At 36.1% G+C, this 27,841-nt stretch overlaps 1 protein-coding gene and 1 long non-coding RNA gene across 23 annotated transcripts in view; one reads left to right on the plus strand and one right to left on the minus strand.

Annotated features, from left to right (window-relative positions):
* Window positions 1-27,841, minus strand: part of LOC125960816 (uncharacterized) — a 999,117-nt gene that overhangs the window by 513,500 nt on the left and 457,776 nt on the right. The window lies entirely within an intron of this gene.
* Window positions 1-27,841, plus strand: part of NRXN1 (neurexin 1) — a 1,124,566-nt gene that overhangs the window by 511,388 nt on the left and 585,337 nt on the right. For 15 of the 21 annotated variants that reach the window (XM_049695935.1, XM_049695948.1, XM_049695934.1 and 12 more), the window contains 3 exons: window positions 6,460-6,663; window positions 9,209-9,235; window positions 27,410-27,532. In XM_049695935.1, the coding sequence (XP_049551892.1) occupies window positions 6,460-6,663; window positions 9,209-9,235; window positions 27,410-27,532 (354 nt within the window). The remainder of the gene's footprint in view (window positions 1-6,459; window positions 6,664-9,208; window positions 9,236-27,409; window positions 27,533-27,841) is intronic. The other 6 variants (XM_049695940.1, XM_049695952.1, XM_049695953.1 and 3 more) reach the window with 1 other exon arrangement.

Here is a 27,841-nt window from a genome sequence, read left to right on the forward strand (position 1 = left end):
AGTTTGAAATTTGAAGAGTAAGGTGACTTTAAACCATCTAAGTTATACGAGCGTTTTCAGAAGTGCACCCTAATTTCAAAGGCACTTACCTTTGCCTAAGACCCAACTGACCCAACTGGTAGAGGTTCCTTTACCAATTTGATATTAAGGCTTAGCATGTCTGTGGAAGCTCTGAACGGGTGCCTCTTTTTCCTTCTCTTGCAGGAGGCAAAGCTACATTTTTTTTTTTTTTCTTCTCCCATTAGAAGGAGAAGAGGGTTAAAGGAAGAGTAAAGTGTGATATCTGTCACTGCTCATTTGCAGACCAGACAAAAGGAAGAAATAGCAGAACACATATGTCTAAGTATGTTTTTTCATCGACCCAAGAGTTTCAGATAAATGCTTTAGTCACTATACCCATTGTCACTCATTTTCAACAATGGAACAAAAAATCAATATGAAAAAATATTGACGAGTTGTTGCATGTCCTCCCATGCTCCAGATAACATTGCTGTCTTAGACATTTAGCCTAAAAGTACCTGCCATTTACTTTTTTTATTTTTTTATTTTTTTTAAAGAAGATGTTGGGGGTAGGAGTCTATTAATTTTATTTTTATTTATTTTTGCTGTGTTGGGTCTTCGTTTCTGTTTGAGGGCTTTCTCTAGTTGTGGCAAGCGGGAGCCACTCTTCATCGCGGTGCTCGGGCCTCTCACTATCGCGGCCTCTCTTGTTGTGGAGCACAGGCTCCAGATGCGCAGGCTCAGTAGTTGTGGCTCACGGGCCTAGTTGCTCCGCGGCATGTGGGATCCTCCCAGACCAGGGCTTGAACCCGTGTCCCCTGCATTAGCAGGCAGATTCTCAACCACTGCGCCACCAGGGAAGCCCTGCCATTTATTTTTTAAGCCATACACAGTCTTTTTGACCCTGCATTCCTGAAATAGTTTAATTTACTTAAGCTGATACTTACTAGAGAAGTATTTCTTTTCCAGAATCTAAAGTTGAAATGTGATTTTGATTCTTTATCTCAATAAGGAGGTTCATCAGCTTAATCAATATAAAAATCAATAATAATGACCTAATAATCTAATAATGATCTTAAATTACCTACCAAAATACTATCACTGTTCTGGGTTGTACAATGAGATAGGTCCATAGATAGATAAATATTTTAATTGCCTAGATTCATTCATTCTCCTAGTACTTAATTGAAATTCCTGTGAATAGTCATTAGAGGTTAATTATTTCTGCATAGTTTTGTTTGTAAGGTATATATTCTCTGCACATTTTCCGTTCTAATTTCAGTTTATTTGTTTGTATCCTATAGTTTTTAGAAATTTCCCAAAGGAGGCAGCAACAACAAAGTGACAAAGCTTGCGAGATATATTACAGTTAGGTATAATGTGAGATTAGCAGACCTGTGTGATTTAAGATTGTGTTTTCACTTTTTTTTTTTTTTTTTTTTTTTTACGGTACGCCGGCCTCTCACTGCTGTGGCCTCTCCCGTTGCGGAGCACAGGCTCTGGACGCGCAGGCCCAGCAGCCATGGCTCACGGGCCCAGCCGCCCCGTGGCATGTGGGATCTTCCCGGACCGGGGCACGAACCCGTGTCCCCTGCATCGGCAGGGTGTTTTCATTTTAATCACTCAGAGAGCTGTCACTTATTCTGATGCCTCCTGCTAAGTGAAGCTAGAAAAGGGTATAACTGAACTGTCACACAAATTACAGAGGCCTTCAGTTAAATATGCATGGTGTACCACCCTGTGGCAATATTCCGCTACTACATATGGCAGAAATAAGAATGGAAATTGTAGAGCTTCCTAAACCAGAATGAGGGAGAGAAACTATTTCTATATTGCAGTAATTAGAAGGAGGGGTGGCAAGCATGTGCAGCTTTGCAAATGAGAATTTAGTAGCAAACTTCATCACTGGGATTCAACATACATTTTTATCTGATAGGTGGCTGGAAATTTCTGCAGATTTCTTTGAATACAGGTTGGTTCTGTACTGAGGAGAGAAAATAGTCATTTTTGTGAGGTTTTTGTTTCTGGACTACCCAGTGTACTGTGAGAAGTCTTTGCTTTTCAGAATTAATTTTCTTGCTCACATGTGGCATCTCCCAAGAACAAGGGTTATGTGGGATGCTTGTCACGCTCCATACCACAAAATCTGGCTTCTGTCCAGTTCCCAGCTCTGCCCTAGTTCAGTCAACACAAGATCATGTCCAACCTCAGGGTTTCCAATTCAAAAGAGAGAGCTTTGACTGTGCTTCTTCTTCACATATACTCTGATCACATAAGGCTGTTGATCACATAAGAGTTGACTGACAACTCTTGAAATTTAAAAAAAAAAAAGAAAAAGGCATTTATAAAGTTTCTATTTTGCTATTATTGAGCAATAAATGTTAATTTATAAAGAAGCATGTTCAAGTCCTTGGACATTACAGCATGGGGAACGATGTTGCAATCACATAGAAAATCTTCATTCTTCATTAAGTAAGCAGAAGAGTTTATTAAAAAGATCAGAGTGTATGCTGACTTAGGCAAATAAGAAAATAGTATTTTGGTTTATGTGCACTGATCCCATAAAGAAGAGTAGTATAGAAGTCATGTCCAATTGAATATAAATTGAATTCAGCACCTTCCCTCCTGCTTTATTTTTTTAAACTGAGAATCTGTGGAGACTTGGTCATATAGAAATCCTTCTTGGTTGTATGTATATGGTATCATTGGAGGTCTACTTTATACTTGTTTGTTAAAACTCCAGCAGATGGAGGGACAGATGTCAGAGCAATATAATTTGGCTCCCTGTCTGATTTTCATCGCTGACCACAATATGTGACTGCCTTTCGGCAAAACTGAGCACAGGTGTACACTTTAAACCACAAGTAGGAATAACACAGAAAAGCAAATTTATCAAACTTAACGACGAGGGGGAAGGAGATGGAGGGGACGAAGTTGAAACTTTTTCTCTCCTGCTGGGAAGTACTGTATTAGAATTAGCCTTTTAAAGAACTCTTTCGTGTTCTAAGCGATGTTTACTAATGTTTAAAGGATGCTGCCAAAGAGCATAACCTTCAAATGTCAGAATGTTGTTTACCATTTATTTGGCAACTCTAGACTACAACCTTTGCATTTTCCATTTCTTGTCTAATTAAACATTAACTCAGAGGCACTCGAGTTTTATTACTTTACTGTTATTTCATTCCTGCAGTTTTTCAGAGAATGTTAAAGGCCAATGATACTGATTTTTTTTTTTTACTTTAGATTGTATTTCATACAATATTTATGATCCATTGTCAGTCATCTATATTTCTAAAAGGATGTTCCCGCTACTTAATTTTCAATCAAATTAAGCTACATTTCATAGAAGAATATGAGATCATTTAAAAAAATGATTGTTGAATAATAGAGACTAGATTTACAGATTAAATAAATAAGAGAAAACTAAAAATATTTTCGCCCTTTTCTCTGTATAACACCAAAGTAACTGAACAATTGATAATGGCTTTTAAATTTTTATTCAAATATTTGTTGCTTTATAGATATGGACAATAATTGGCTATAGATTAGGAAGAGAAATGGTAGAGATTGAATTTCTTTAAGATTATACTAGAAGCATTTTTTTTCTAGTATTCACTACAGCTTTACAATCATGTTTTAATTATTTTTTGAGCAACTCCTACTAGATTTTCTTTAGGGAAACCTTATTGGAAAAATATGATGTAGATATGTGATATGAGGTAGAACCACCATATTTTAAGGGGATCATATTTTATTTTCTCAGTACTTAGGTCAGTGCTTAGCCATGAGACCCCTGTTTTGGTAAACAGACCCCTCTCCTAGTCTGTCTTTTGTGGCACAATTATGGCTTTCAACGTAGACTTTAAGGGATGTTCATCTACCTTACCAAAATTAGATTCACTTACAATAGACAGAATAAATAATCTCATTAGTGAGTATTTATGTATGCATGGTATTCAAATTGAAATATGCTCTTTCATATATCCTCAGTATCAAGTGCAACTGTCAATTCAGTCAATTTTATCAAGGCTCTACTGTTTGCCTGGCGCTTTTTGGTGCACTTGGCTGATGATAGAGCAATGAATAGCAGAGCTCAGCTTCTGCTGTAATGACTGTCACATACTAAAAGGCAAAGACAGCTTATACTATACAAACAAATCAGAAATGGTAATTTAAAAAAAGAAATGGTAAGTAGATATAGAATAACTGGAGGGGGAATTAGAAGCAGGATTTGAAGAGGCGTCTCTGGAGTAACATTTGACCAGAGACCTGAACGCTGAAGGAACAAGCCATATAAAGATCTAGGGGTGAGACCTTTTAAGACAGAAGGTTCCACAAGTGCAGATACTTGAATGAGAGATGAAATCAGTGTGGCTGGAGGTTACTAAACAAGGGAGGACCTGCTAAAAGCTGAGGCCAGAGAGATGGGCAGGGGCCGAATCACACACAACCTTATAGGTTAATAAAAGGAATACAGATTTTATTCTAACTGCAGTGGTGGGAATCTATTGGCGAGGGGTGGGGAGGTGAAGGATGGAGGTGGGGGGGTTGGGTGTGCACAGTTGAATCAATGAAGTGCTATTGAATCTGATCGACTTATTTAAAAGTTTAGCCTGGCTGCTGTGTATAGGGAGAAAGATTAGAAGTAGCGAGACCATTGAGGGAGCTATCATAGTGGTCTAGGTGAGACATGAGAGCAGAGTCTAAGGTACTATAGCGGCAATAACTGATTGATTCAGGAAATGGATTGGAATCAGAGGCTGCAAGACTTGCAGATTTGCCAATAGATTGGATGTGGCAGAGAGGGTAATAGAGAACACAGAAAGGTTAAGGTCTGAATAATGGTGTTAAGCCATTTACTGAGATGGAGAACACTGGGGCAGGAACATGTTGAATTTGTTCATTTTTGGTGTGTGTATCTTATTCAGATTGGAGATGTCACATAGGCAATGGCTGATGGATGTTTGATGGGGCTCAGGAGAGAAGTCAGGACTGTTAATAAGTATTAGGGGGAGTGAGCATGTGAGTTGACCAAGATCCCTTAAGAGGTAGAGAGAAAAGAGAAGCGCCCTGGAGAAGAGTTCTGGAGCCCTGGGCACTTACCTGTTCTGGATGTGCATTCAGTCCCACGAAGATAACTAATGATTAAAGTCTGTTACAAGCAATACTTGATTTTCCTGACTTTTTGGAAGATAATCTTTCAAAACCACAACTCCAGAATATAGTCTTCATAATAAGCATGGTTTCATCAGTAAAGTTAATTGCTGTAAATAGGCAAGATAATGAGAATTTCCTGGTTTATTTTAATTTCAGGTAGGTTTTCTTTTATTAAATGGTATTCTGCGTTATCAGAACCCATGGGAAAGCAAAATGACTCATACTTGTTTTGCAGGGTTCCACAACCATATGGTGTTTAACATTAAGGGGTGCTATTTCTTAAAACAGTCAGTTTGAGATCAACAGTTTTGCTATTCGCTTCTCTATGTGTTTAATGCAGCATTAAGCAACTTCCCCATTAAAGCAATCCATTTTCCTTTAGTAGCACACACCCACACAAGCTTCTCAGTCCCACCCCCATCCTTACTCAATGTTACCCAGGTACATAGTTATTGACTTTTTGGTGATAGCTTAATTTTTTCGGAACACCGTGGTGGTGCTTACATATAATGCTTTAAGTTACCCCTTATCTGCAAATGAACTTTCAAATGAAGTTACAGTTTGTGTCTTTGTAAAAATGAATTACCTTGTTAACCATAATGACTCAGAAGAAGCATTACCTGTTGTTTGGTAATATCATTTTTTCTTCTGTTTTCTTCTGTTTTTGAACATCACCTCTGGAAAAGTGTTGGCCTGAATCCTATATTTAAGTCATATTTTTAATGTTTCTTTTTTGATTGTATTAGGGCAGAAATTATGAAAAAGATGATGATAATAACTTTTCTTAGAATCATGGGCTTTTTGGGTAAGCAAAGGCCTTAGAGATGCTCTAGTAGCACCCTCTCATTTTGCAGGTGAACGATGCAGAACCAAGTTTAATTTCACGGAGCTGATCAGTGGCCTGACCATATATAAACGTGCATATACAGTTGCTGGTGCTTCAAGCCAGGCTCACGCTATGGCTATACAAAAAAAGACGATGTCTGCTGTTGAGAAGGGATATGCATACATGAACATGGATAATCTGACAGGATGAATGCTATACGTAGAAAGTTCTCTGGGTACAGAAAGGGAAGTGCAGCCACCTCTGCTTCTGGACTTTAGCATATACTTCACAGAGGAAGTTCTCTTTCCTGTGACTCCTCTTTCTAGTTTAAAAAAAAAATTTGCTCATTTCGGAAGATGAGCTGAGTTTGTGTCTTGTGTTCTATATGGAAACCTTTAATAGGTCATGCTTTTCCTTTTCAAAGTATAAATGCACTAAACTGACCAAGAGCTTTTATATTCATTTCCCATCTATAGAAGCAACGGTTCTGAGCTATGATGGGAGTATGTTCATGAAAATCCAGCTCCCGCTGGTGATGCACACAGAGGCTGAGGATGTATCCTTACGGTTTCGGTCCCAACGCGCATATGGCATTCTCATGGCAACCACCTCCAGAGACTCAGCAGACACCCTCCGCCTGGAGCTGGACGCAGGACGTGTGAAACTGACGGTCAATCTAGGTAACAACTCGCCTTCCCCCATTGAACTAACACTTTTCACTTTTTGTTCAGTTTTGCCTGCAAACATTTATCAAGTAGCCTGTTTGCCATGGAAAGTTAAAACACTTAATGGTCTCATCTCCATTATTTAAATTCATTTAGGTTTGGGGGACATCGTTTTATTGTTCCTATTTCGTTAACATAATTTACTGTTTTGTGATTCCTACCACTGAGGGTTCTTAAAAGGGAAGCCATATGTATTAATGAGGTTAATTGAAAGTATAAATGTTCAGGCTTAACGATGCCTCAAACTGAATTTCCTACTTTTATATTGACTGACACTCTGATTGGTTATAGGTGAAATCCTTTCAGATAAGACAAAAATACATCAACTTTTACTTGGATAACATATGCTATAAAATGTCAAATTTCTACTTAGTGATCTAGATCAACAGTTGCTCTTTCTCTACTCCTTGGGCTTCTCCTTTGAATAATTACCTTTGTGGTATTCCATCTTTTCTGTTTGGAAATACTGTGTGGTGATATTTTGCTATCAAACAGCAATACACAACCCTTCAATGCCCAAAGTCTGCGGCCCTCAGCAAACAGCCATGAGAACACTAAAGACACAGACTCTTCTACAGAAAAATAATGCTTTCCTGCTTGATTGTAGCATTCAGAAAGAGTCACTACAGTAAAACCTCACCAAACTGGATGAAATCTGGGGGAAGACCAGGCTGAATTAAGAAAAAGTCTACATTGTAAGAAAAAAAAAATTGTAAGCAGTTTTGTTTTCAATTACATTCAAAAACACAAATTAATAGCTGGAAAAATCTTAAGGAAAGGTCTTACTAGGCTGATGTTAATGGGTGGTTAAGAATTATCCATAATTAGCACATTTTTTCATGTTAGTTGTGCCATCATTGTATAGTAAATTACTTGAAATCAGTTTTCTTCCCAAACTTGGCCTTTCATAATTTGTTTAATTTTTCTCAGGCGATCTCCACTCATATCGAATGAAGGATTACAAATATTCTGCCCAGTACATTTCGATATTATCATTAACTCCAAATAATAGGAGTATAAATTAATGAGGTTTTACTGTATTTCCTGGAAGTGCTGAGTACACACAATAATGAATAAACAGAGAGAAAAATAAAATTCAAGACTACATAGATTTACAAAGAGAGTAGTAAAATGTGATGAGGTAAGGCATTTGTGAAAACCCCACATACATTTTCAAATTATGTTGGGCAGAATAGTAGCTCATAAAATATAAAATTACTTCATTGGTAGTTTATTGCATACAATTGCATCAGTTAATATTAGTTAAATTAAGTTCAATAATAAGACTTTTTTTTAAGATTACTAAAGAACACATAGTACTCTTTTACAGTTCTGTTAGAGTTCCCTCTAGTGACAATGATAGGTTACTACAAGTCAATCAAAATTGCCTAATTGCAGTAAGGGGGCTGTTAGCCCTGGGAGGTGGACACGCTCGCTCATGGGAATTTTCCAACAGCAAAGCATTCTGTGGAAAGAGTTGTGTAGGTGCTGATCCTTGGCTGTTTGCAACCACTTTTCTGATGCGGTTGACGACACATGACAAACTCAGCTATATGGAAACAGAATCTAGGTTTGTATTTTTCATGTTCCCCAAAGGCATTAAATACTACAAACAAAACCAACAAATATTTATCTATATATAAAATAAACATGCCACATGCCACATGATCCTTTAAACATAACCCTTATAATCATAGTCTGTGTTATCCAGATTAGACATTCTGTTAGGGAATCTGATTTTATATAAGAAGAAAGTATAGGAAAAGGAAAATCAATAGCAGTGGTTACCATGACACTTACTCTGCAGAGATAACATTGTTAGCTCCTAACAGAGGGATAGGTGTGTGTGCTCCGAAGAATGACACTACTCCTTAGCCACTAGAGTTTCTAAAGGGAACAGTTGTTTCTTTCTTCCTCCAATTAATACAAGGCACGGAATCCAGCTAACACCTGGCTCTTACCTTTTTTGCCCAAGCAAATAATAATAATAAAAAATACATTAGGGTGAAATGAGAACAATTTCAACTAGCTCTCCATTTGACCATGACAATTCTATAGGATTCTGTTGGCCTTTGTGGGATAATAGATTTTGGAGGTTCAAGATGTCTGAGCCTAGCTGAGCTTGCACTGTACCCCATTGTGACGGAGCACTTTTTAATTATATTGAAAACAATGATTTGTTCTTTCACAGATGGGGAGAAAGCTGCAGCCAGTCTAAGCCAGGCATCTTTGACAGTTAACAGTTCTTTATTTCACTTAGATTTGTCACCATGTAGCTTTGTTTGAATTGGCCATTTTTTTAAAAACCTTCTAATTGTTGTTTCCAATGGTGCAGTTTTATAACAATGAATCTGGGTTCTAGATGTAAAGAATAAACAGTATGGAGTGGCCATATTTGCATGTGTCTGTCCCCGGAAGGGTGGACTGTGTTTTATTGGATGTCTGCAGCTATTACCTTGAAGGATAAATTTTCATTTTTCATCTATTCTTCCCCATCTAGATTGTATCAGGATTAACTGTAATTCCAGTAAGTGCCTATTCAAAATTTTTAAAATGTTATTCCTCCATTATGATGTAGCTAGTCAAGAAAAAAAAGACAGCAAGAGAAAGGCATTTATAAAACTCATGAATTCACTCTTGAAGTATACCAGTCCATCATCTGGGTTGTAAAAATTCATTTTGAAATCTGTCCAGCTGAAGACTTTCCTGCTTCAGTTCCTACCTCTAAGTGGGAAAAGAGGTGACAAATATCTTGTAACAGAAGGTGCAAACGTCTCTGTAGACCTTTGGATAAAGCAAATAGCATTTGTATTTTGGCAGATCTTGGACTCCAGTAGTTCTCTTCACAACCAAATTAGGAGAAAATACTGTGGGGGATCTTATTTCCTTCACTTTCTGTTTTTATCTCTTAACTCAAATATAGAAAAAAAAAATCTTTTCATGTGAAAGTTACTATTAAACCCTTCTAAATTCAACCAAAATTTTACATTGGAAAATGTGTGTTTTTCCAAGTTTTATGTATATACAGAAAATTACTTATCTAAAGAGTTTTTTCTTGTACATTATGACTATTTACATAATGAATTTTTACATCCTAATCATATATCTGCAAAAATAACCCAAACCCTTCAAATCTGTGATATGCATGCCAAATGATGAGTTAGAAAAGATGCATGGACTGAGTTTTTTGATTTGGACTAGAGAACTTGAAAGGATGTAAGGACTGTGATTTTATTTTGAGTTGTAGCATTATCTGAAGTGTAAACTTATTTCTTTACGTAAATATTTAGGTTTTTCTTTTCCAGGTTGTGCTGACCACATTGAGGAATCTCATCTAATATATCAAAGTTGTTAGTTATTGAACTAAAATGGTTCTAACAAGCTTCTAATCTTTCACTGTCATAGTCAGTAAAACATTTTTTTTATATCCTTGGAAAATTCTGAATGTGAATTGATGGAGTCTACTCCCAAAACCTTTGGCTGTGTTTCCAAATGTCAGTAAGTCATCCTCTGAGGAATAAAAGGATGGTCTCCACCTTACAAAAACAAGAAGCTTTATCTAATTAAATGCATGCTATTTCAAATACCCGTGCTTCTTACAACTCAGATTTGTCTTAAAATATTTTAATATTCATATTAAAGCAGAATAAAAGCCAGTCTTTCCAATCATAGCAATAAAAAGATAACTGAATCATGATTTATGAAAAAATAAATTATTATATTATCATACAGGCATAAAAATCATCTCAAACAGAATACAGTTCCTGAACTAATCTCTCAGAGCTCTAACACAAGGAGAATTTTTCAAGTATACATCATCTCTTCTCAAACCCCATCTTTACTACACTCTCTGAAAAGGAGCACGAGTTTAGAAGTCTGATACCATGGTCCAGTTAGCTTTCAGCTCTGGAGCATAGATGCAGACAAGGTGGCAACTCACAAGATCTTTTCCCAAAGCCAGATTTGTGACTCAGTGCAGCTGTAGATGTTCTTGATTCTCCCTGGAATCAAGATGTTCTTGATTCTCCCTTAGAAAATCCATGTGAGGAAACTATTTTTCTAGACTTCTGCTATAATTTTATTTATATTAGGCATACAATAAAGCATGGGTTTTTATTTACAGAATATAACTACATAAGCTCTAGTATTTAATGGAAATTAACCCCATCAAATGTGCTTCTGTGTTCTCAGCTCTATCGATGGTTTTTTAAAATACTTGTTTATAGTCTAATTACCCTTGTTAGCTCCTTCTCTCCATTTGGCTTATTATTATAAGACTGATATTAAGCATAGTATTTTCTCTGGATATTTCACAGAATAATACCTTTGAGGACAAAGGTTTTTGCTGGTTAGTGGATATTTTCCCTTTTTAAGGAGTGTGTGTTACACTTAAATTACTTGGATTAAACCAATGGTTGTGAGCTTTCAGTGCACACCTCGGACAGGACTGCAAATGCCTTAACTTGACAGCAGTCACTGGAAAGCACATTCAGTGATCAGGTAATGTTTTCATTTCCTTTGCCTTTGTTTTATTTGGGGAATAGTGGGCAGATGTAGCCAGAACTCCAAGTTCCATCTAGAATTCATGTCATTACTCAACTTTGAGGAGAGGGAGGAATTTACATTTCAAATAATGCAAATCTAACTCACAGTGATAAATAAGCAGAGCTGTCCACCTGGACTGCATTTTGTACCCAATAAAAAATATAAATAAAATACTTGTATCTCAGTATAACTTATAGTTTAGTGAAAGATTGACTTACTCCATTTATCCTCTGTAAGCCATAAGTCTGTCTGAAACTGAAATGTACATTTACTAAATCACAACTTTCTGCCACCACCGTCTAAAAATTATACCATACCTAAGACATCAACTGTGTTTTGAGCTTAATAAGAATACCTCAGTTGATGTCTTTAAGAGAATTTCCACAGGAAGTATACAAACTGTAACATAAAAATTATCTTGCATTGAGAATGAATATTAAACTCTAAATTATTAATTTTGAATGGAAATCTTCTCCAGTTTCTCTACACTTACTCAGAATTGCTCAGCTGTTTCCTGTAGTCACTCCATCCTTTCTCATCACCCCTCCACCCTCCCTTCCTCAGTTTACAGGAGATATTACTTGATACGGAAAAGAAAATATATAAAGCGTCAGACTCTCCAATCTTTGCTGCTGAAGAATTGGTAGTAAGTGAGGAGGGTGGAAGGTCTAGCTGCATTGCAAGTATTCAGACCTCTGGGACTAGGAGATGGCAGATACGTTTCTTTTTCAGCCCTTCTTGTGTCAGTAGTTTAGATGCAGCAATGGAATCTTCCATGCACAGGCCAGGGGAAAGCCTTTTGTTAAGGTCCTTTTGAGAAAGGGCTGATTTGAATTCCAGGGACCATCTCTGTCAGATTTTTTGTTGCCACCTTTCCCCCCCTGCCCCATAGGAAAAGCTGTCAAGAATCTTTAAATGGAAGGAGAGAGGCTGTTTTTATTTAAAAATCAAAAGCTTATTTTTATGTGTGGAAAGGGTACTTTTTAAAAAGAACTGTCTCTGTGAATAGCGGCCATGTCAGTGTCAAAATGTATGCTTTGATCTCTCCGATTACAAATGGAATGTCTCTGCACACAATCCCAGACCAATCTCAGTTCATTGATGTCCATTAGCTTATTTCATTGCTAAAATATGTTTGTTATCTGCGGCTTGGTATTAGATTAGGTCAGTATTTGCAGATTCACAGATGGGAAGGTGAACACAGAGGTGTTATTATATGGCCCCCCATCCTCCTCTGTCCAGGGCAATCAGATTATTCTTGCTTCCCCAGTCAACTCCAATATGGAGAACCATAGTCTACCATCATAAAATCATTTTATATGGGAGTTGCTAAAAGAACCAGCATCTTTTAATGCAGATAAATGTCTTCCCTGGACAGTGAAGGGTATTTCAATAAAGGTAGATGAAAAAGGACTGTCTAGTCATGTCCTTTTGACATAAAGATCAATTATTTGAATTAATGAAAAAAAGACAAATTACAGATGATTCTACAAAAAATAATTATTATAGAAATGTGTACAAATACCAACTAATCATTACCAAGTTATTACCAAAAGAGGCCAAGTCAGACTGAATAGTACTGTGTGACTGGGACATGAATTGTTTGCATCAGAAAGTAAGTGTATGAGAGTCTCTTGCCTAGTCCATAGTATTGATTGACTTAAGACTTTTAAAAACTATAAAGAACACAAAAGAAATTTTCTACCCCTTGTGAAATTTTCTCAAATGCATTATTAGTAGGGCCTGTAGTAAGTACTATTAGAAAGGCCTTTGTCTTATTCTGCATTCTCTTTGTCTGCCAAAGTATGTAGCCTGAGATAGGGTGACCAAGACAGTCTCAATTTCAAATTTGCTGCCCGGTAATTCCCAGCAGTACATCCAAAGTCATTAGGCTATATATTTCCTTTTTTTTTTTTTTTTTTTTTAGGCTATATATTTCTATATAATTTTTTTCTGATAATCTGGCATCGTGGTAGTGTATTGCTTGCTTCAATAGTCCCATTTGTTTTTTCTTTCTCTCTTGTTCTAGTAACCTTACAAATTGTTAGTATTATAATCTGAAGGTTTAAATACATTGAAAATTTGAAAACTAAACTTGCTCCTATCAACTATAGGTGAGTCCTAATTGTCATATAAGTAACTACTTTAAAGTTGTAGTGGATGCAAGGAGGCTGTTGTGATTTTGTTTTGTTAGTGTTTTCTTTCCTTTTTTTTTTTTTTTTTTTGTCTTTTCAAGTCAATGACATAATTATGGAATATCCTGCCTGCCCACAGGAAAGTTTGGGGCCACCTCTGCATTCATATAAAAAGTGGCTTTTAATAAACCCATGTTCTCTGATGTTTACTTTGCTTGTTTATTTGATTATTTGTGTTTCTTTAATCCTTACACATGTCTCTTCTCCTGCCCACCTGCTCTTCCTTCCTACCAAGATTTACTCTTCTTAATTCTCCATTTCCAATGTTGTTTACTCCTGTTCTCATTCCTCTTGTTTTCTTACAAGAATAAAAACTCTCTGGGTTGAAAAAATATATTTTAGTAGGCAGAGCTTCCAACTATTTTTGGCTTCTTACAGAAAATGGTTTATTTAAGACACAGAGACAACAAAATTGGAGATGACATTAATGTGGACAAAGTGTCAAGGGTTGAAGTTCAGCTCCTTTTATTTGTAGTTCATTGTCTAAGAATTGGAGAGAAAGGGAATCTAAGGCCAAGTACTTAACCTCACTTTTGATTTGGAGATAGTGAAGAAATGCTCTGAGTAATATGTTATCGGAAAATGTACTATGATGGATGTCTGGAGTGGATAATAAGATCTTTGTATTATCATTTTATTACCAGAATGAAAAGATCAACTGGATATTAGTTATCACCAATTTTTTTATGTAGATAAAAATGGAAAGCAATAAAAGATTGCAAAATGTCAACCAGTGGCACTTAAGCCATATTAGATTGCTTTGATCAGGCTGCCACTTGGCAGGCTACTTAAAAAGATATGAGGAAATTTCTGGAGGCTGGCTGTTGTTAACATGAAACAAATATTCAGGTCAGAGCAGCTGCCTGGTGCCTGAAGAGCAGCGAACTGCAAAAAGGAGCCTCTGACTCTGCCTCCACATAACCATCCCTTGATTTGTAGAGTTCTGTCAATCATTGCCTCTCAGTGACTGGTGCTGTCCATCCACCTAGGATAGGAACTGCTCAAGGAATAAAGGAAGATGAATATATACATGCAGAAAAGAGGAGTTTTGTTTGTTTTCTGCTGTTCTCATTTTTAAAGTTTAAAGTATATATGAAAGAAGGGAAAAAGAGACAGTTTATGAATGAATATTTTTAACAGAAATCTAAAAGAAATTACATATAAAATATAGAGACCGTAGATGTCTGATGAAAAACAAATAGCCAAAACAGGCAAAGGGAATTGGCACATGACAGTGAGTCTTTAAAAAAATATCAAAATTGCAATAACATTTAAGGAGAGCCCATTTGAATCCTCCATATCTAAAATGTATGAGAATTATAAAGAAGAGTACACATTTAATGACTGCATAGATTGTGCAAAATTGTAGTGTGTGGGCTTGATAAGTAGAAGAGTTGGGTCTATTTTAGTGAACAATTAATTGGTTTATTGCTTATATGCAAATATAAAATGCTGAAGTGTTTTAAAAGATTGCTCTTTTGTGCAGGTTAAGAATTCATCTTGAAATCACGCTCAATTATTAATTTATTCAGTAAAGCATTTCTTATTACTAGTGCAAAAGGGTGTGCTCAAAGTAATACAAAATTCCAGATTGGCATTGGCCAAATTCATCAAATTCTCTTTCATTGTTGAGAGTTAGTATTACAACAATGGCCAAAGTAGAAATTGCCAGAAAAACCTATAAAGTTTCAGAAGAAACATTCTGAATTTGATATCCCCTTGGCTTCTGTGAAAAGGAAATTTTCTTTTATACCACAAAATGTCACAAATTGTGAGACCACAACCTGTTGGTTGGAGGTTTTTATTGTGTTACTAGAGAGAGCTGGTTTCTAAACATTTGCCATTTCCTTCATAGCTTAGAGTTTCTTTTTGGTTTTGTTTTTTCTTTGGTAGGGAGGTAGCATTTTAGCATGCTATCATTGATCCAGAAAATCGAAGGTAAAAATAGGAATTAGACATTAGACACTCCTAGCCATTATTAAGATTTTTTATTTTTACATTTAGTCAATCTCATTGTAAGATGTATGATTAGAATTTCACTCATTTTAAAGAAAACAATAATTTCTTTTTTGTATTTGGAGCATTTTGTCTTTTTACTGATGTGACTTTAATGATTCAGGTTCATACAGAGTTAATCCTAAAGGATCAGAAAGACTAAAAATTACTCAAGAACTTCTGTTTAAAATAGCCTCTAATCCTTTGGACAGCCTTAATGTTCAATGATGATCTAAGGTGCCATGTCAAATAACTGGTTTTACTAGTGTAGACAAATATAGATTAGAATTTTTTCAAGAATGTTTGCATTCCTAATTTTCCTCAAAAGAAAGCCACTAACAATTTACACTTTGTCAATTGCTTACCTGTCAGAGAATATGAAAACAAATGCTGTGATTGTGGACCTCAATTCCTCATGTAGTTGCTAGACAGGAATTATGCATCTGCTACCTTCTAAAGTGGATGCATAATTTAAAAGATGCTTTGCCCACTTAACCACAGGTCAGACATGATTAATATAAGCCTTCTAGCTGAGCTTCCATTTAGCTTCCTCTCTTCTCTACTGACTTGGTTCTGCTTGATTATAGCTTCTACATTTTCGTGTCTTCTGTTTACTCATGGTGTCTCCTACCTCATGGTTACTGTTCACTGCCTCTTCCTGTGCATGTCTTTTGACTTTTTGATGCCCCTTCAGCTGTTGACTCAAGGTATGCTATGTATTCAAACTTCCCTAGAAAGAGAATCGGTATATTCATTACTTATACCGGTCCTGTTGAGCAGAGATTTCAAATCATGTCACCTCACAAGACACTGACCAGATTTTAGCTTTGGGGGCAGATGCCCACTGGTGATCCAGTCAGCTGTCCTCAGAGCAGGACAGTATACTCGCCTCCAAGGGGTTGTAGGAGCAGCAGCCTTTCTCCACAAACGTCTTTTTTCCAGGCTGTCTGATTTAAAATGTTTTGACTTTAACTGTGAAATACCCTTGAGGATTACAATTTCTTCAACACGTTACTGGCAAACATATGGTACGTAAGTCAAGTGGGCAGGGCTCTTTAAATCGGGGGGAAATGCATGGGACCATCAAAAAACTTGGAGATTGAAATATTCAGTGTGCTCAGAGCTCTTACCCATTTCTTTCACTTGTTACCAATGGGAGCAAAGAGCAAGATGGATAAGAAGTGTATTATGAAAACAGTTTCCCCAAAGGTAAAGTAAGAAATTCTAAGAGTATTTCAGTTACTATTACTTTTATTGTACTTAATATTGGACTGTTTGTTGTCATTTGTTCTTTGAATGCATCTTTCATACAGTTGTGAGAATTCTTCACCCTCCCACCTTCCCAGGAGATCAGACTAAATATAGGCTTGAAATATTTTATGCATAGTGCTAATGAAATAAATGTGTAACACGTGTATCTTTAAAAATATAGGGTCATGGTGTGCAAATGTTTTGCAACAGGTTCTTTTACTTCAGCAACATACTGTAAACATTAGGTCCAGTATGTGACTATAACATGCAGTATTTTAAAATCTGATCTATTGCTTATTTCAGATTTTATACTGAAGTGTTATAAAGCAGGTCCAGGTCACTGAGCCAGTTGAAGAAAGATAAAATAGGGAGAAAACATTTATGTACAAAAATAAGTTCTATGATGATTCATCAGTGACCTCAGAGCAATCAGATGAAAACTGATTGGAAGCATCTGTGAGCAACATCTTGAGAAACAAACCAGATTGGAATAACCATAAATGAAGAGATACTTCTAGATGTGTTGGTATAAGTTATCATCATTGACACTAACCCACTAAAGTGAAAGCCTAACTAACATAATCTCACCATAGCAAGACTGACCAGGAACAAGCACACAGATTAACATTACTTCTAGCAGTTGGTTGACCAGCTTCAGGGACCCTCCAAACACTCTCTCCTGAGATTAACCAAATTAATCTTGTGTAAGATTTAATTGCTGAGAGACATTGCTATAGTTGGGCAAGCACCGTCTTAGAATACCTCCTGTTTAGTAAGGCAAGTCATTCATTTCAGAAGACTTTGATCCAAAAACAACTTCAAACAAAGGAGTAATCCCAATTATTTTTCCAGTTACTAAAATAAACAGTCAAATAGAATCATAGCCCTCAAGTTAGTGACTATAAGTAAGCCTGATAAATAAGCTAATTATGATAAAGGAAAAAATTAAGTTAGCACTATTTGTTATTGCAATAATAAAATCCAAAATAAAGAATTTAGTAAATCATTATATCAATGCTATGAAAAAAAATTTTATATTATCATTCTAATTTTTACATGATGAATGAATGAATTATCATGTATTATTTGTCCATAGCCTCCTTTGGGCAATCACTGAGGAAAAAAAAGAAAAAAGATCAAAACAAATGAGATGCTACAGTTCAAAAATTCTAAAGACAAACTATCCCTTATCATATGCCTTAGAATGCATTTTCTTAAAAAAAAAAAAAAGTTGGTCGTAATGTTTACAACAAATACTGAAAGCTAGATTTTCAAACACTGATATGACTTACTTGTGAAATGAAAAGAAGGGGACAAATAAACTTAACAAAGCCAGAAACTTACTTTTTTTTTTTTCTAATATGCTTCTTATTTGGGGAGAAGGTTTTTACAAGAATACCCCCCAAAATATTGAAGGACTCTCATTTAATGATATTCTAATGCACTTATAGTAACACACGGGTAAAGCCATTGTTCCTTGAATTTTACAGAACTGTGCAGTCTTCTTGATCTTCTCATTAAAATGAATTCTGTAGCTATTACAATGTGTTTGGATGAGCAATCATATATTTAATTTAAAAATCTTTGCATTTGTGACTATAATCCATGGCTTTGTTTATGGAATGTCAAATTGAATATTTGTAAATTTCCAAATGCTCAGTATCTGTGTACTTTTTCACTTTTTTCATTCAGATAGCTTGGCATTGTGTAGGTATTACATAAGACATGTTTAAGTAAGTGTCAATATAAATCAATATAATCCTTTTCATGTTATGCCAACGTTGAGTATACTTTCAGTTTAAAATGCTTTATTAAAATCACATTAAGTATTTAGTACTTAATTTTATACTTGCAAGCTATCCTATTATGTGATAAGCATTTCTTGGAAATGACCTTTTTTCCTTAAAATAAAGTCACAGTCCACATTTTTCCTTTCATTATAATAGGTTTGTTTTATTATGCTTCTTCCCAAACCAGTCATTTGAGCTAGATTAGATTTAAAGAAACCTCTTTTGAAACATTCTTTTAGCAATATATTTATATAATTTGTGTTCATTTTTACTGTATTGTAAATATAATTATATTCTTAAAAGGTAATTATATTTCTTAAAATGTACATTTTTTACATCAAAATGAATTGCATCAGAGATATTTATCCTGATCTGTCATAAATGGGTACAATCAATAACAAAGCTATATGTAAAGGCTAAATGTTTCTTAGTAGATCATTTGAACCTTGTTTATTCACTTGCCTAGAGCTATGATATGTAGCCAGAAATGAAACAGGAGGTGAGGCAGCTATATATAGTGAATTTTATTTTGTAGATGATGGAAAAGGGTTAGTATGAGTTAGGAAAATGGCAGAGGAGTCTTTGTAGGGTATTTCCAGCAGCTCTCCAAGGTCAGAGCCTCTTGCAGATAAGATCCATGTTTTCTTATAATTAAATACTCATTAAGCCTTGAATCCTCCAATTCCTAAGCCAACTATTCTCTTTGCATTTGGAAATTACTGACTGCAGGCCTTGGGTAATTTTGCTCTCCTAGGCTCTACACATCGTTAAATTAATTTTCAATGGAAGTAAACAATGAAGCTGTCTAAATAATTAGCCAGATAACTGAGTTACCCAAGTTCTTCAGTTATTTGACTTATCAGATTTCATGCTGCCAAATATGAAAACAGAGGGATGAAACTTTATTATTGACACTTCTTAGTGAAGATAGGCATTAAAAGTTAATGGAGTTACTTTTCATTAACTATTTGACTTAATTCAATATCAAGAGGTATTTCATCTACCATAAAAAAAAAATCTCACAAAATATAAACAGATACACCCATTCAATAAATAATTAGTGAATGGCTTTTAGGTTCAAGGCACTGAACGATAAGACATAAGATATTCTCTCTGAGGTTTTAAACCCATTTAGGGGAAGATAACAATTATAATGGCCGTATAATACTGATAATAATATTACCGTTACTATAATTGAGGGTGAACCACGTACCAGGCATTGTTTTAAGTAATTAAAATGCCTTAAATTTATATTGTAAAATGTTTCTATTATTGGCTTATTTTACAGATAGGAATACTGAGACACAGAGACCTTATATATTTTACCCAAGGTCACACAGCTAGTAACTCATGGAACTAGGCTAAAAACTCGGATAATCTGTGAATCCAGAACCTATGCACCAGACCAAGATATACACATTCTAGAAAGTTAAAAAAAAAAAAAAAGGAAAGATTTAAGTAGCAATCCTATCAAAGCAAATACAATGTAATTAACTAGCATGTGACTATTTCATTTCTCCAGTGGTTTTTAAAAGTTTACAAAATGTCTTTCTTCTGTTACTGTTCATTTTTGAAAAATCCTCATCTCCAAGCTTAATGTCTAACTTTATATTATTTGCTTAAAGTACTTTTTAATTAGGGAGGGATATTTCTTTCTTTTTTTTTTTTTTTTTGTCCAGGCCTTGCTGCATGTGGGATCTTAGTTCCCCGACCAGGGATCGAACCTGTGCCCCCTGTAGTGGAAGCGCAGAGTCTTAACCATTGAACCACCAGGGAAGTTCCAGGGAGGGATATTTCTAATATTTTTAGTATAAAAAAATTTGTTTGTTCTTAGGACTCTATACATGTCTGTTTGCCTATACAGTAAAGGCAAATAGCTATTTATAAAAACACTGAATAGTTCCCAAGGGTGTCTCCGTAGCTAAATTGAGGAGAGCTTAAGGAGGGTTAAAGAGGGAGGAGTTAGGTGGCTGGGCTAGTACCTCAATTTCATGGCTGTTAGGGTGATTAGTCAGTCCAAGGTCATGACTGGCACCAGGCCTGGCCAGCAAGACAGCTCTGAGACAGACAGCTTCTCTGATACCCCAGGGGCCTTGTCATTAAGGGCAGACAGTATGGGGAAGGTGACCCAACCGTTTATCTTACATTGATAAATGAAGTCTTGTCTGCACATTCCTGAATATAGAGCTAACTAAAGGAAACTTTAAAAATAAATAAGCACAAAACTTAGACTCTTAATTAGGGGTGGCTCAAACAGCGTGCAATTTGTGCAGTCACCCAGGGCTCTGTGCTTTGAAGGGCCTGTGCTTGCATTAATGCTCTGCTACCACTGTCCTGAAATGCTTCATTTTGAACAAGGGTCCCATGTCTTCATTTTGCACTGGGCTCACAAACTCTTTAATTGGTCCTTCCCCTAGTAAGGTTAGTGAATATCAAAGAAGAATCTGGAAGTGCCCTTTACATGTTTCCAATTTTAATTGGTAATTAACTCTCCTAGCTGATTCATGTGAGAAATAAAAACAAAAGAATTCTGCTCCCAGCCCAGTATCTAAAAATTGAGAAAGATAAAACAGAAACATTTAATGAGGAATTACTCTCCTTAGGTTTTAGTTTGTTTGTTTGTTTGTTTGCTTGGTTTTCAAGCAGAGGTCTGGCTGTTTTTTAAAGTAATTATTTTAAAATCAGAAACTAATGGCAAAGTCAAATAGCAGGCTGAAGGTATCATAATTACAACCTGAGGAACACATATTCCTGTCATTTCCGGGCATAAGTGCTCTTGCCAAGAGCCATAGCTCAGGCAAGCAGCAGTGGTGACTCTTGCTTCTGTTTTTCCTGGCTTTTCTCTCTTCCTATTATTGTCACAATGACAAGGCTTGTTTCCAGCTTCCCACCAGGTCCTGCCTCCCACTGGAGGCTGTAGTCCTCAAAGCCAATTGCCAAATAAAGCTTCGTAGTACTGGGAAAAGTTGATATAGATAAGACACCTAATTTTATATATACACACAAATGTCATGCATTTTAATGAAGGCTGCCATTCTAAATTTGTAGAACAGGAAAGGTGATTACATTTTAGAAGTAGAGGAACTTTGCAATTGGTTTATGCCATTTACAGCCTTTTAAAATTGTTTTTAGTTTTTGTTGTTGTTGTTTTACGGTTAAGAAAACTCAGACCAAGAGCAGGAGAAGAATTAGACTAAGTTAGCATAATTAAGCTTTTGTTGGATTTAATGGTAACAGTGAATCTAAAACTCAGGTCTCCTGACTCTTAAGCTCTTGATTATTTTTCCATTACTTATTTCTTTAATATTCAACGTAAAGATTCAGGAGAAAAGGGAATTTAAATTGTCTATTTATTTAAGTGTATCTTACAGAGACCTGAAAAGTACAAGCTGGCTGCCTGTTTTTAAAAAGTTTTATTGAAACAAAGCCACACACGTTTGTTTACATATAGTCTATGGCTGCTTTTGCACTACAATAGCAATGTTGAGTAATTGCCATGACAACCACGTTCTGCAAAGCCAAATATATTTACTATTGGGTCCATTGCAGAAGTGTTTTGACCCCTATCAGATCTATTAGAATTAGATCTATTACATCTTTTTTTCGAGAAAGCTCCTCGAAAATCTAAGTTGGGGCATTCCCAGTGCTTGTGCGATCAGTGTTTGGTACAAAATAATTTTTAAACTAAATTAGTAGGATATGGGTGCCACATAACCCAGAATGAATAAGACTCGTTAAATGGGACAAACAACAGATATAGTATGGACAATTCGATTTCAAAATTTCATAATTCTAAGATGTATGGTGCTGTAATTTCTAATTCAGTTGCTGGGTGCTATAGGCAGTTTAATGATCAAAAAACATTGAACAGTTATGTATAAAGATAGATCCAATTTATATGCATAAGGCAATGCCAATCTTTTCTTTTTTAATTTATAGAAGAACTTTGGAAACTTTAGGATCCACTTTCATGTGATGCCCATCTTTAGCCCACATAGCTGTGGTTGAAAAGACACAACCTGTTCTTAATAAAATGGAGATAGATAGATCATTTCTAGAAGGCAAACTAAATGGATTCCTACCTGCCTATTATCTATGCAGTTTGCTGGGTTGTGGCTTTGCAGAAGTACCCATTCGAATCCCTATGCTTAAATGGCTTAATTGAGTAAACAGATTAGCTACTCAAATCACTAGATAGTTACAAAATAGAAATTACTTACATCTGATGTTTAAGGCAACGAAAAGGAAGCTAGAACCAACTAGTTTGAACTATAGTGAGAGACAGGGTACCTGATACAGATGGTTCATTTATGTAGTTAGCATCTTTAAAATATACCAGTAGAGGGAGATAGCTACCTAAAGGGTACGTAATGAGTCTCAGCTTTGTGGCACTCAAGTCTAAAAGTTTTAAAACTAAAAATATAATTGGTTTGATTTTCCCAAGCTACATCCATCTTTCAGCTCTAGGGACAGCTGTCATTTGAGTCTGTTAGACAGCTTTGATCACATTGCTTCGTAGATTTCTTAGCTTTGTTTTATTCTGCTCTATTGCTCTTTAATGTTTCTTTCCTCACATTCAAAAAAAACAATATAAGTACTTCAGAGGACATTTGCATACAAGGCTTTCTTCCCAAAAGGATCCAAAGTTACTATTCTATACATCTTGAATATGAAATAAATTTGAAATATTCGTGAAATAATAAGAAACAAACAACTATTAAAATAGATTAAAAATATGCTTGCAAACAAACCTGAAATCCATCAACGATGTTATATACATATATATCAACTAACCTCCCATGAAGCTGTCTGTAAAATGGGGGAGTTGGGTTAATTATCACTTCATCCCTTGGAAGCTATTCTTTTCTTCATTAAATAAATTCATTTATTGACTTATGCCCAAATACTTTCAAATAGAATTTAAAGTGATTAGCAAAAATAATTTAAAATAATTAGGGAGAAGAGTCAATATGCAGAGGGTATTTTTAAAGGAAAGAAAAGAATCAAGTTGCTGAAATTAAGCACAAATCCTAAATCTTGGTTTCCTGATGGATAGAAATAAGGAAAGGCAATCTGTTCTGTAACTCACTTGACGTAAGAGGATATGGCCTATAAAATCTTCAAGAGAGAGCTTATAAACTTGGACTTTGTAATTAAAGGAGTGTTGAAAATGCATGCTAAAGGGCTGATAATGCAGATAGACTAAAAAGGGTAGCTTTGAATAACTCTGGACCTTGATATGTATAATAAATGATGTCCTAGAAAAACAGGTTTTTTTTAATTTGTAAGTGAAGAAAATCTGTATTTTTAAATCTGACTTTAAAGAGCAAAGGGTTACTTGGAAATGTTTTTTAAAAGCCCTTGCTGGAGTTTTCTGATAAAGAAACTCATCACTTTCCTAAAGGGAGAAATGAGCCCCCTAGAGGGTCCTGCAGAATCCAGAGGTTCTGGGTGATGCCTTGGGGGACAAGCTAGCCTGCTTCTTTAACAGCAGAGCAACTTCCCCTTTATGTGATTTTTATATTCTTTATGCGTGATTACAGGTAGAAAAAAATAATTCCAATGTTTTAAAATAATAATAAAACCACTGCCCCAGTTTTGTAGATATTCACTCTATAAAACTCACATTAATGCTGGGAGTAAGGTGTTAGTACCAATGAGACATGTTTTGATATCCCAGAAGGAAAAGAAGTCTTAAAAGGAATTCAGATCATTAATGCTTTGAAAGACTGTAATTTTGCCATGGGGACAAATGACTCTGAACTCCAAAATTTCAACAGTTAAGCCATCTTCCTTTACCAAATACATATGTTTAAAATGTTTGTGAGAATGTGAGATCTCAAAGGCGTTGCAGACATCCTCTAGACCATCTCCTCACTTTGTAAGCCTGACTTCTTGAGACTACAAGAAGCTGCACGTTTTAGCAAATTGCTGATTGTGGGCGGATCCAGTACCAAACTGATCTATATCATGTCTTTAGTACCAGCCATTTCAGTATCCCTGAGTAGAGGTACAGTGTATTTTTTAGAGATTTCTTTCCACCATGACTTATGCAGAAGGTGTGTAAGATTTCGTAACACTGTGATTGTGCTGTAGAGCAAGCTGGAAGTCATGACAAAGAGCAACTTTCCTATCCTCTTCATTTAGATGTGAGGAAACTAAGAAGTCACGTTGCTATCTAAAGGTCACGTTAGCTGGGAGGCAGTATAATGCAGGGGAAGGTATGCAGGCTTTGAGTAGGTCAGACCTAGGATGGAACACTTTTCTATCACATTTTAGCTGTGTGACCTCGGGACAAGTCGTTTTAGATTTCTAGGCCTTTGGTTTCACATATGCAAAATGATAATGTAAAGATGAAATAAGTTAATAAATAAAGTGCCTGGTACATAATAAGCATTTACTAGCCTCTAACTTCTTTCTTAGTAGCAAATTAAGGACTAGCAACCACAATTCTTAACTCCCTGTCCAGTGCACTCTCCACGACACTTCATGTTGCATAGATAACATTGTTTTGAACTGAGAATATTAAGTGTATTAAAAAAAAAAACAAAACCCTGTCTTCCTAAATTAATCTCTTCACATTTTTAAAAATGCAAGGAAGGAGCTTGAAGTTGGCCCGCAGAGATTTTCATGAACCAAAGGGTTATTTTTAATTAGGTTTTGTGCCTGTTGTTATGGGAATTATTGTTTCATAGATGAAACATTATGATTTTACTGCAAGATCAAACCCAGAATGGGGTATAATGATGATATCATCCTTATGCTGCTTCTTCTTGACAAAACACTTTTAAATTAAGAGAATGGGAGTGAAGCTGCTTCAAAAGCGCACATTTCTAAGAAAAAAAATATCTTCCCTATAAAAATAGCTTTAAAATGATATGTTCTCTTTTCAAAGATCAAAACTCAGAATGGCCCTTGCTGCTGGTAGGATGATAAGATTCTGCAGAGTTACTAAACACTTCTTTCTTCACTGTTGAAACTAGAAAGAGTTCCTTTGATCCTGGAACTTGCTTTCAGCAATTGGTCTCAAAGCATTTTTGCAGTTGTTGAACTAACAGGCTTCCTCTAGATATTTAGTGATCAATCTCTCAAAACGGTTCTGTCTAGACTAGTTTTTATTCATGTATCCAGATGCAATTTAACTTCTCTAAAGAAACAAAAAGAGATAATTACTAATTTTAATGATGGTTCTGTTTAAAGATAGGAGGCAGTTCATCCTGCAAAATATAGCTTATGTCACTGGCTCATTTTAAGCCTCAGAGAAACCCCAACCAAGGAAGACAGAACTTGTATCATCAGTAATATCCTAAGAGAGAAATCAGTGGGCTTGCTGGATAGCCTGTGGTATTAAAAGCAAACAGTGATCTCCTGTTGGATGGACTACTGAGGTTTCTTCTAGTACTTGGTTCCCTAATTTATTTATTTTTCTCTCTTCTTCTCTTTGGCCTTTTCATACATCCTCCTATGGTCCTTGGACATTGGCTGGTTTGGCTGATAGAATTTGGTGGAAGAAATTATGAACTCCATCCTGATCCTGAGTTAGTTGAAAGTCATATAACTCAACTCAGTGTCATGTCTTTAGTTATTTTAGTATAAATATAGAAATGTCAGTACCTAAAAAACAGGACAAAGTCTATCACCAAAAAATGTATCATTAAAATTTTTCATGATTTTTTTAATGAATCATAATATCAGATTATTGACAATGCTTATTTTTTAATAAAAAATTTCCAGTTCTTGGGCTTCCCTGGTGGCGCAGTGGTTGAGAGTCCGCCTGCTGATGCAGGGGACACGGGTTCATGCCCCGGTCCGGGAAGATCCCACATGCTGCGGAGCGGCTGGGCCTGTGAGCCATGGCCGCTGGGCCTGCGCATCCAGAGCCTGTGCTCTGCAACGGGAGAGGCCACGGCAGTGGGAGGCCCGCGTACCGCAAAAAAAAAAAAAAATTCCAGTTCTATTGAAAGCTCTTTTTTCCCTTCGTTTTTATGTGGAAGAGAGACATTTGTCTAACTTTGTCATTTCAATAATTTCAAAATACGTCCTGAAATAACCTCTCTGTCCTAAGCCAATTTAAATTCAACTTGCACAGGTTTACATGGGTTCACTTGTGGTTGCTTTCCCAGTAGGTTACACTTCTTGTCCTCTTTCCTTTGGTCCTTAGCTGGGCATCACTTCCCTGTACTGCTACTTAATCTCATTTGTTTTTTCTTCCCTCCCACTCAACACTCGGCCCTTTATTGGCAGTGTTTTTTTCACTTTCTTCACCTCCTAAGAGTCCATTCTTTTACCTGTACCCACTGTCTGTGCCTCCACCAGACTTAGTTCTCAGACACAACATTCCATACATTTAAGAAGCTGGTGAACATTGGAGGTACATGATGTAAGAGCGAAGAGCAGCCGTCACGTAGTCTCGTACCCAGAGCTGCCTCCTTGCCAGTCTAATCAGCCAGGTGCCATTGACTGAAAATGGTGAGCTAATGACCTCCCCAAGGTCAGAGGTTTCATGACTGCTAGCTACTTCATTAGCAAGAAAGTGATAAGGCAAAGTCAGAGAATTCCTGAGGGAGGGAAAAGTGTGCAGATTTAGGAGGCTTCCCAGTGCTGTATTGACTGTGCCTATTTATAACAACAGGTGAATTTGTTTGCCTTTGATCAATGTGTAATGTTAAAAGATCCTTCTTAAAGTGTTACAGCTGAATGTCTGTTAACGTAATTTTCCTTGCTTGCTATGACTCTAATGGGCTTGAGAATTGATCCAGCCAGTCTCTCCTCTCTCTGTCTCCTTTTTCTCTCCTCTTTCTCTCTTCTCTCTCCTCCCTCTCCCTCACTTGCCCCCTTCCTCTGTCTCTTTCTCTCACTCTCTGTGAGGTTCGTTTGCTTGACTGATTCTGAGTGTCCATAATGACTGTTTGGCATATTCTACAGGCAAAGGTCCCGAGACCCTTTTTGCCGGCTATAACCTCAATGATAACGAATGGCACACAGTGCGTGTGGTTCGTCGAGGAAAAAGTTTAAAGTTAACGGTGGATGATCAACAGGCCATGACAGGTAAAGCCCCATCACCTTTGCCTTGTTGAAGCTTTAGACTTTCCTGTTTCTTGCAGTTGACTTTGAAAACCAAGTGAACAGCTTGAAGCTGATACACACAGTTCATTTCTTATTCCAGTTCTTCCAGCAACAAGTAAATTTAATAAGCAGCATGTTAAGTGTTTTTTATCTCAAATGAGCAACAATTTTTGTCATGTTCTTTTCCATTTAATAATGCAAAGAAGTTATATTTTAATTTTATGGCTTGATAAATATCTTAGGGCTTTATAAAATATTGAAATTATTGTTTGGATGCCAATTTCTGTTCAA

Source organism: Orcinus orca, chromosome 13, assembly GCF_937001465.1.
Source record: "Orcinus orca chromosome 13, mOrcOrc1.1, whole genome shotgun sequence".
Lineage (NCBI taxonomy): Eukaryota > Metazoa > Chordata > Mammalia > Artiodactyla > Delphinidae > Orcinus > Orcinus orca.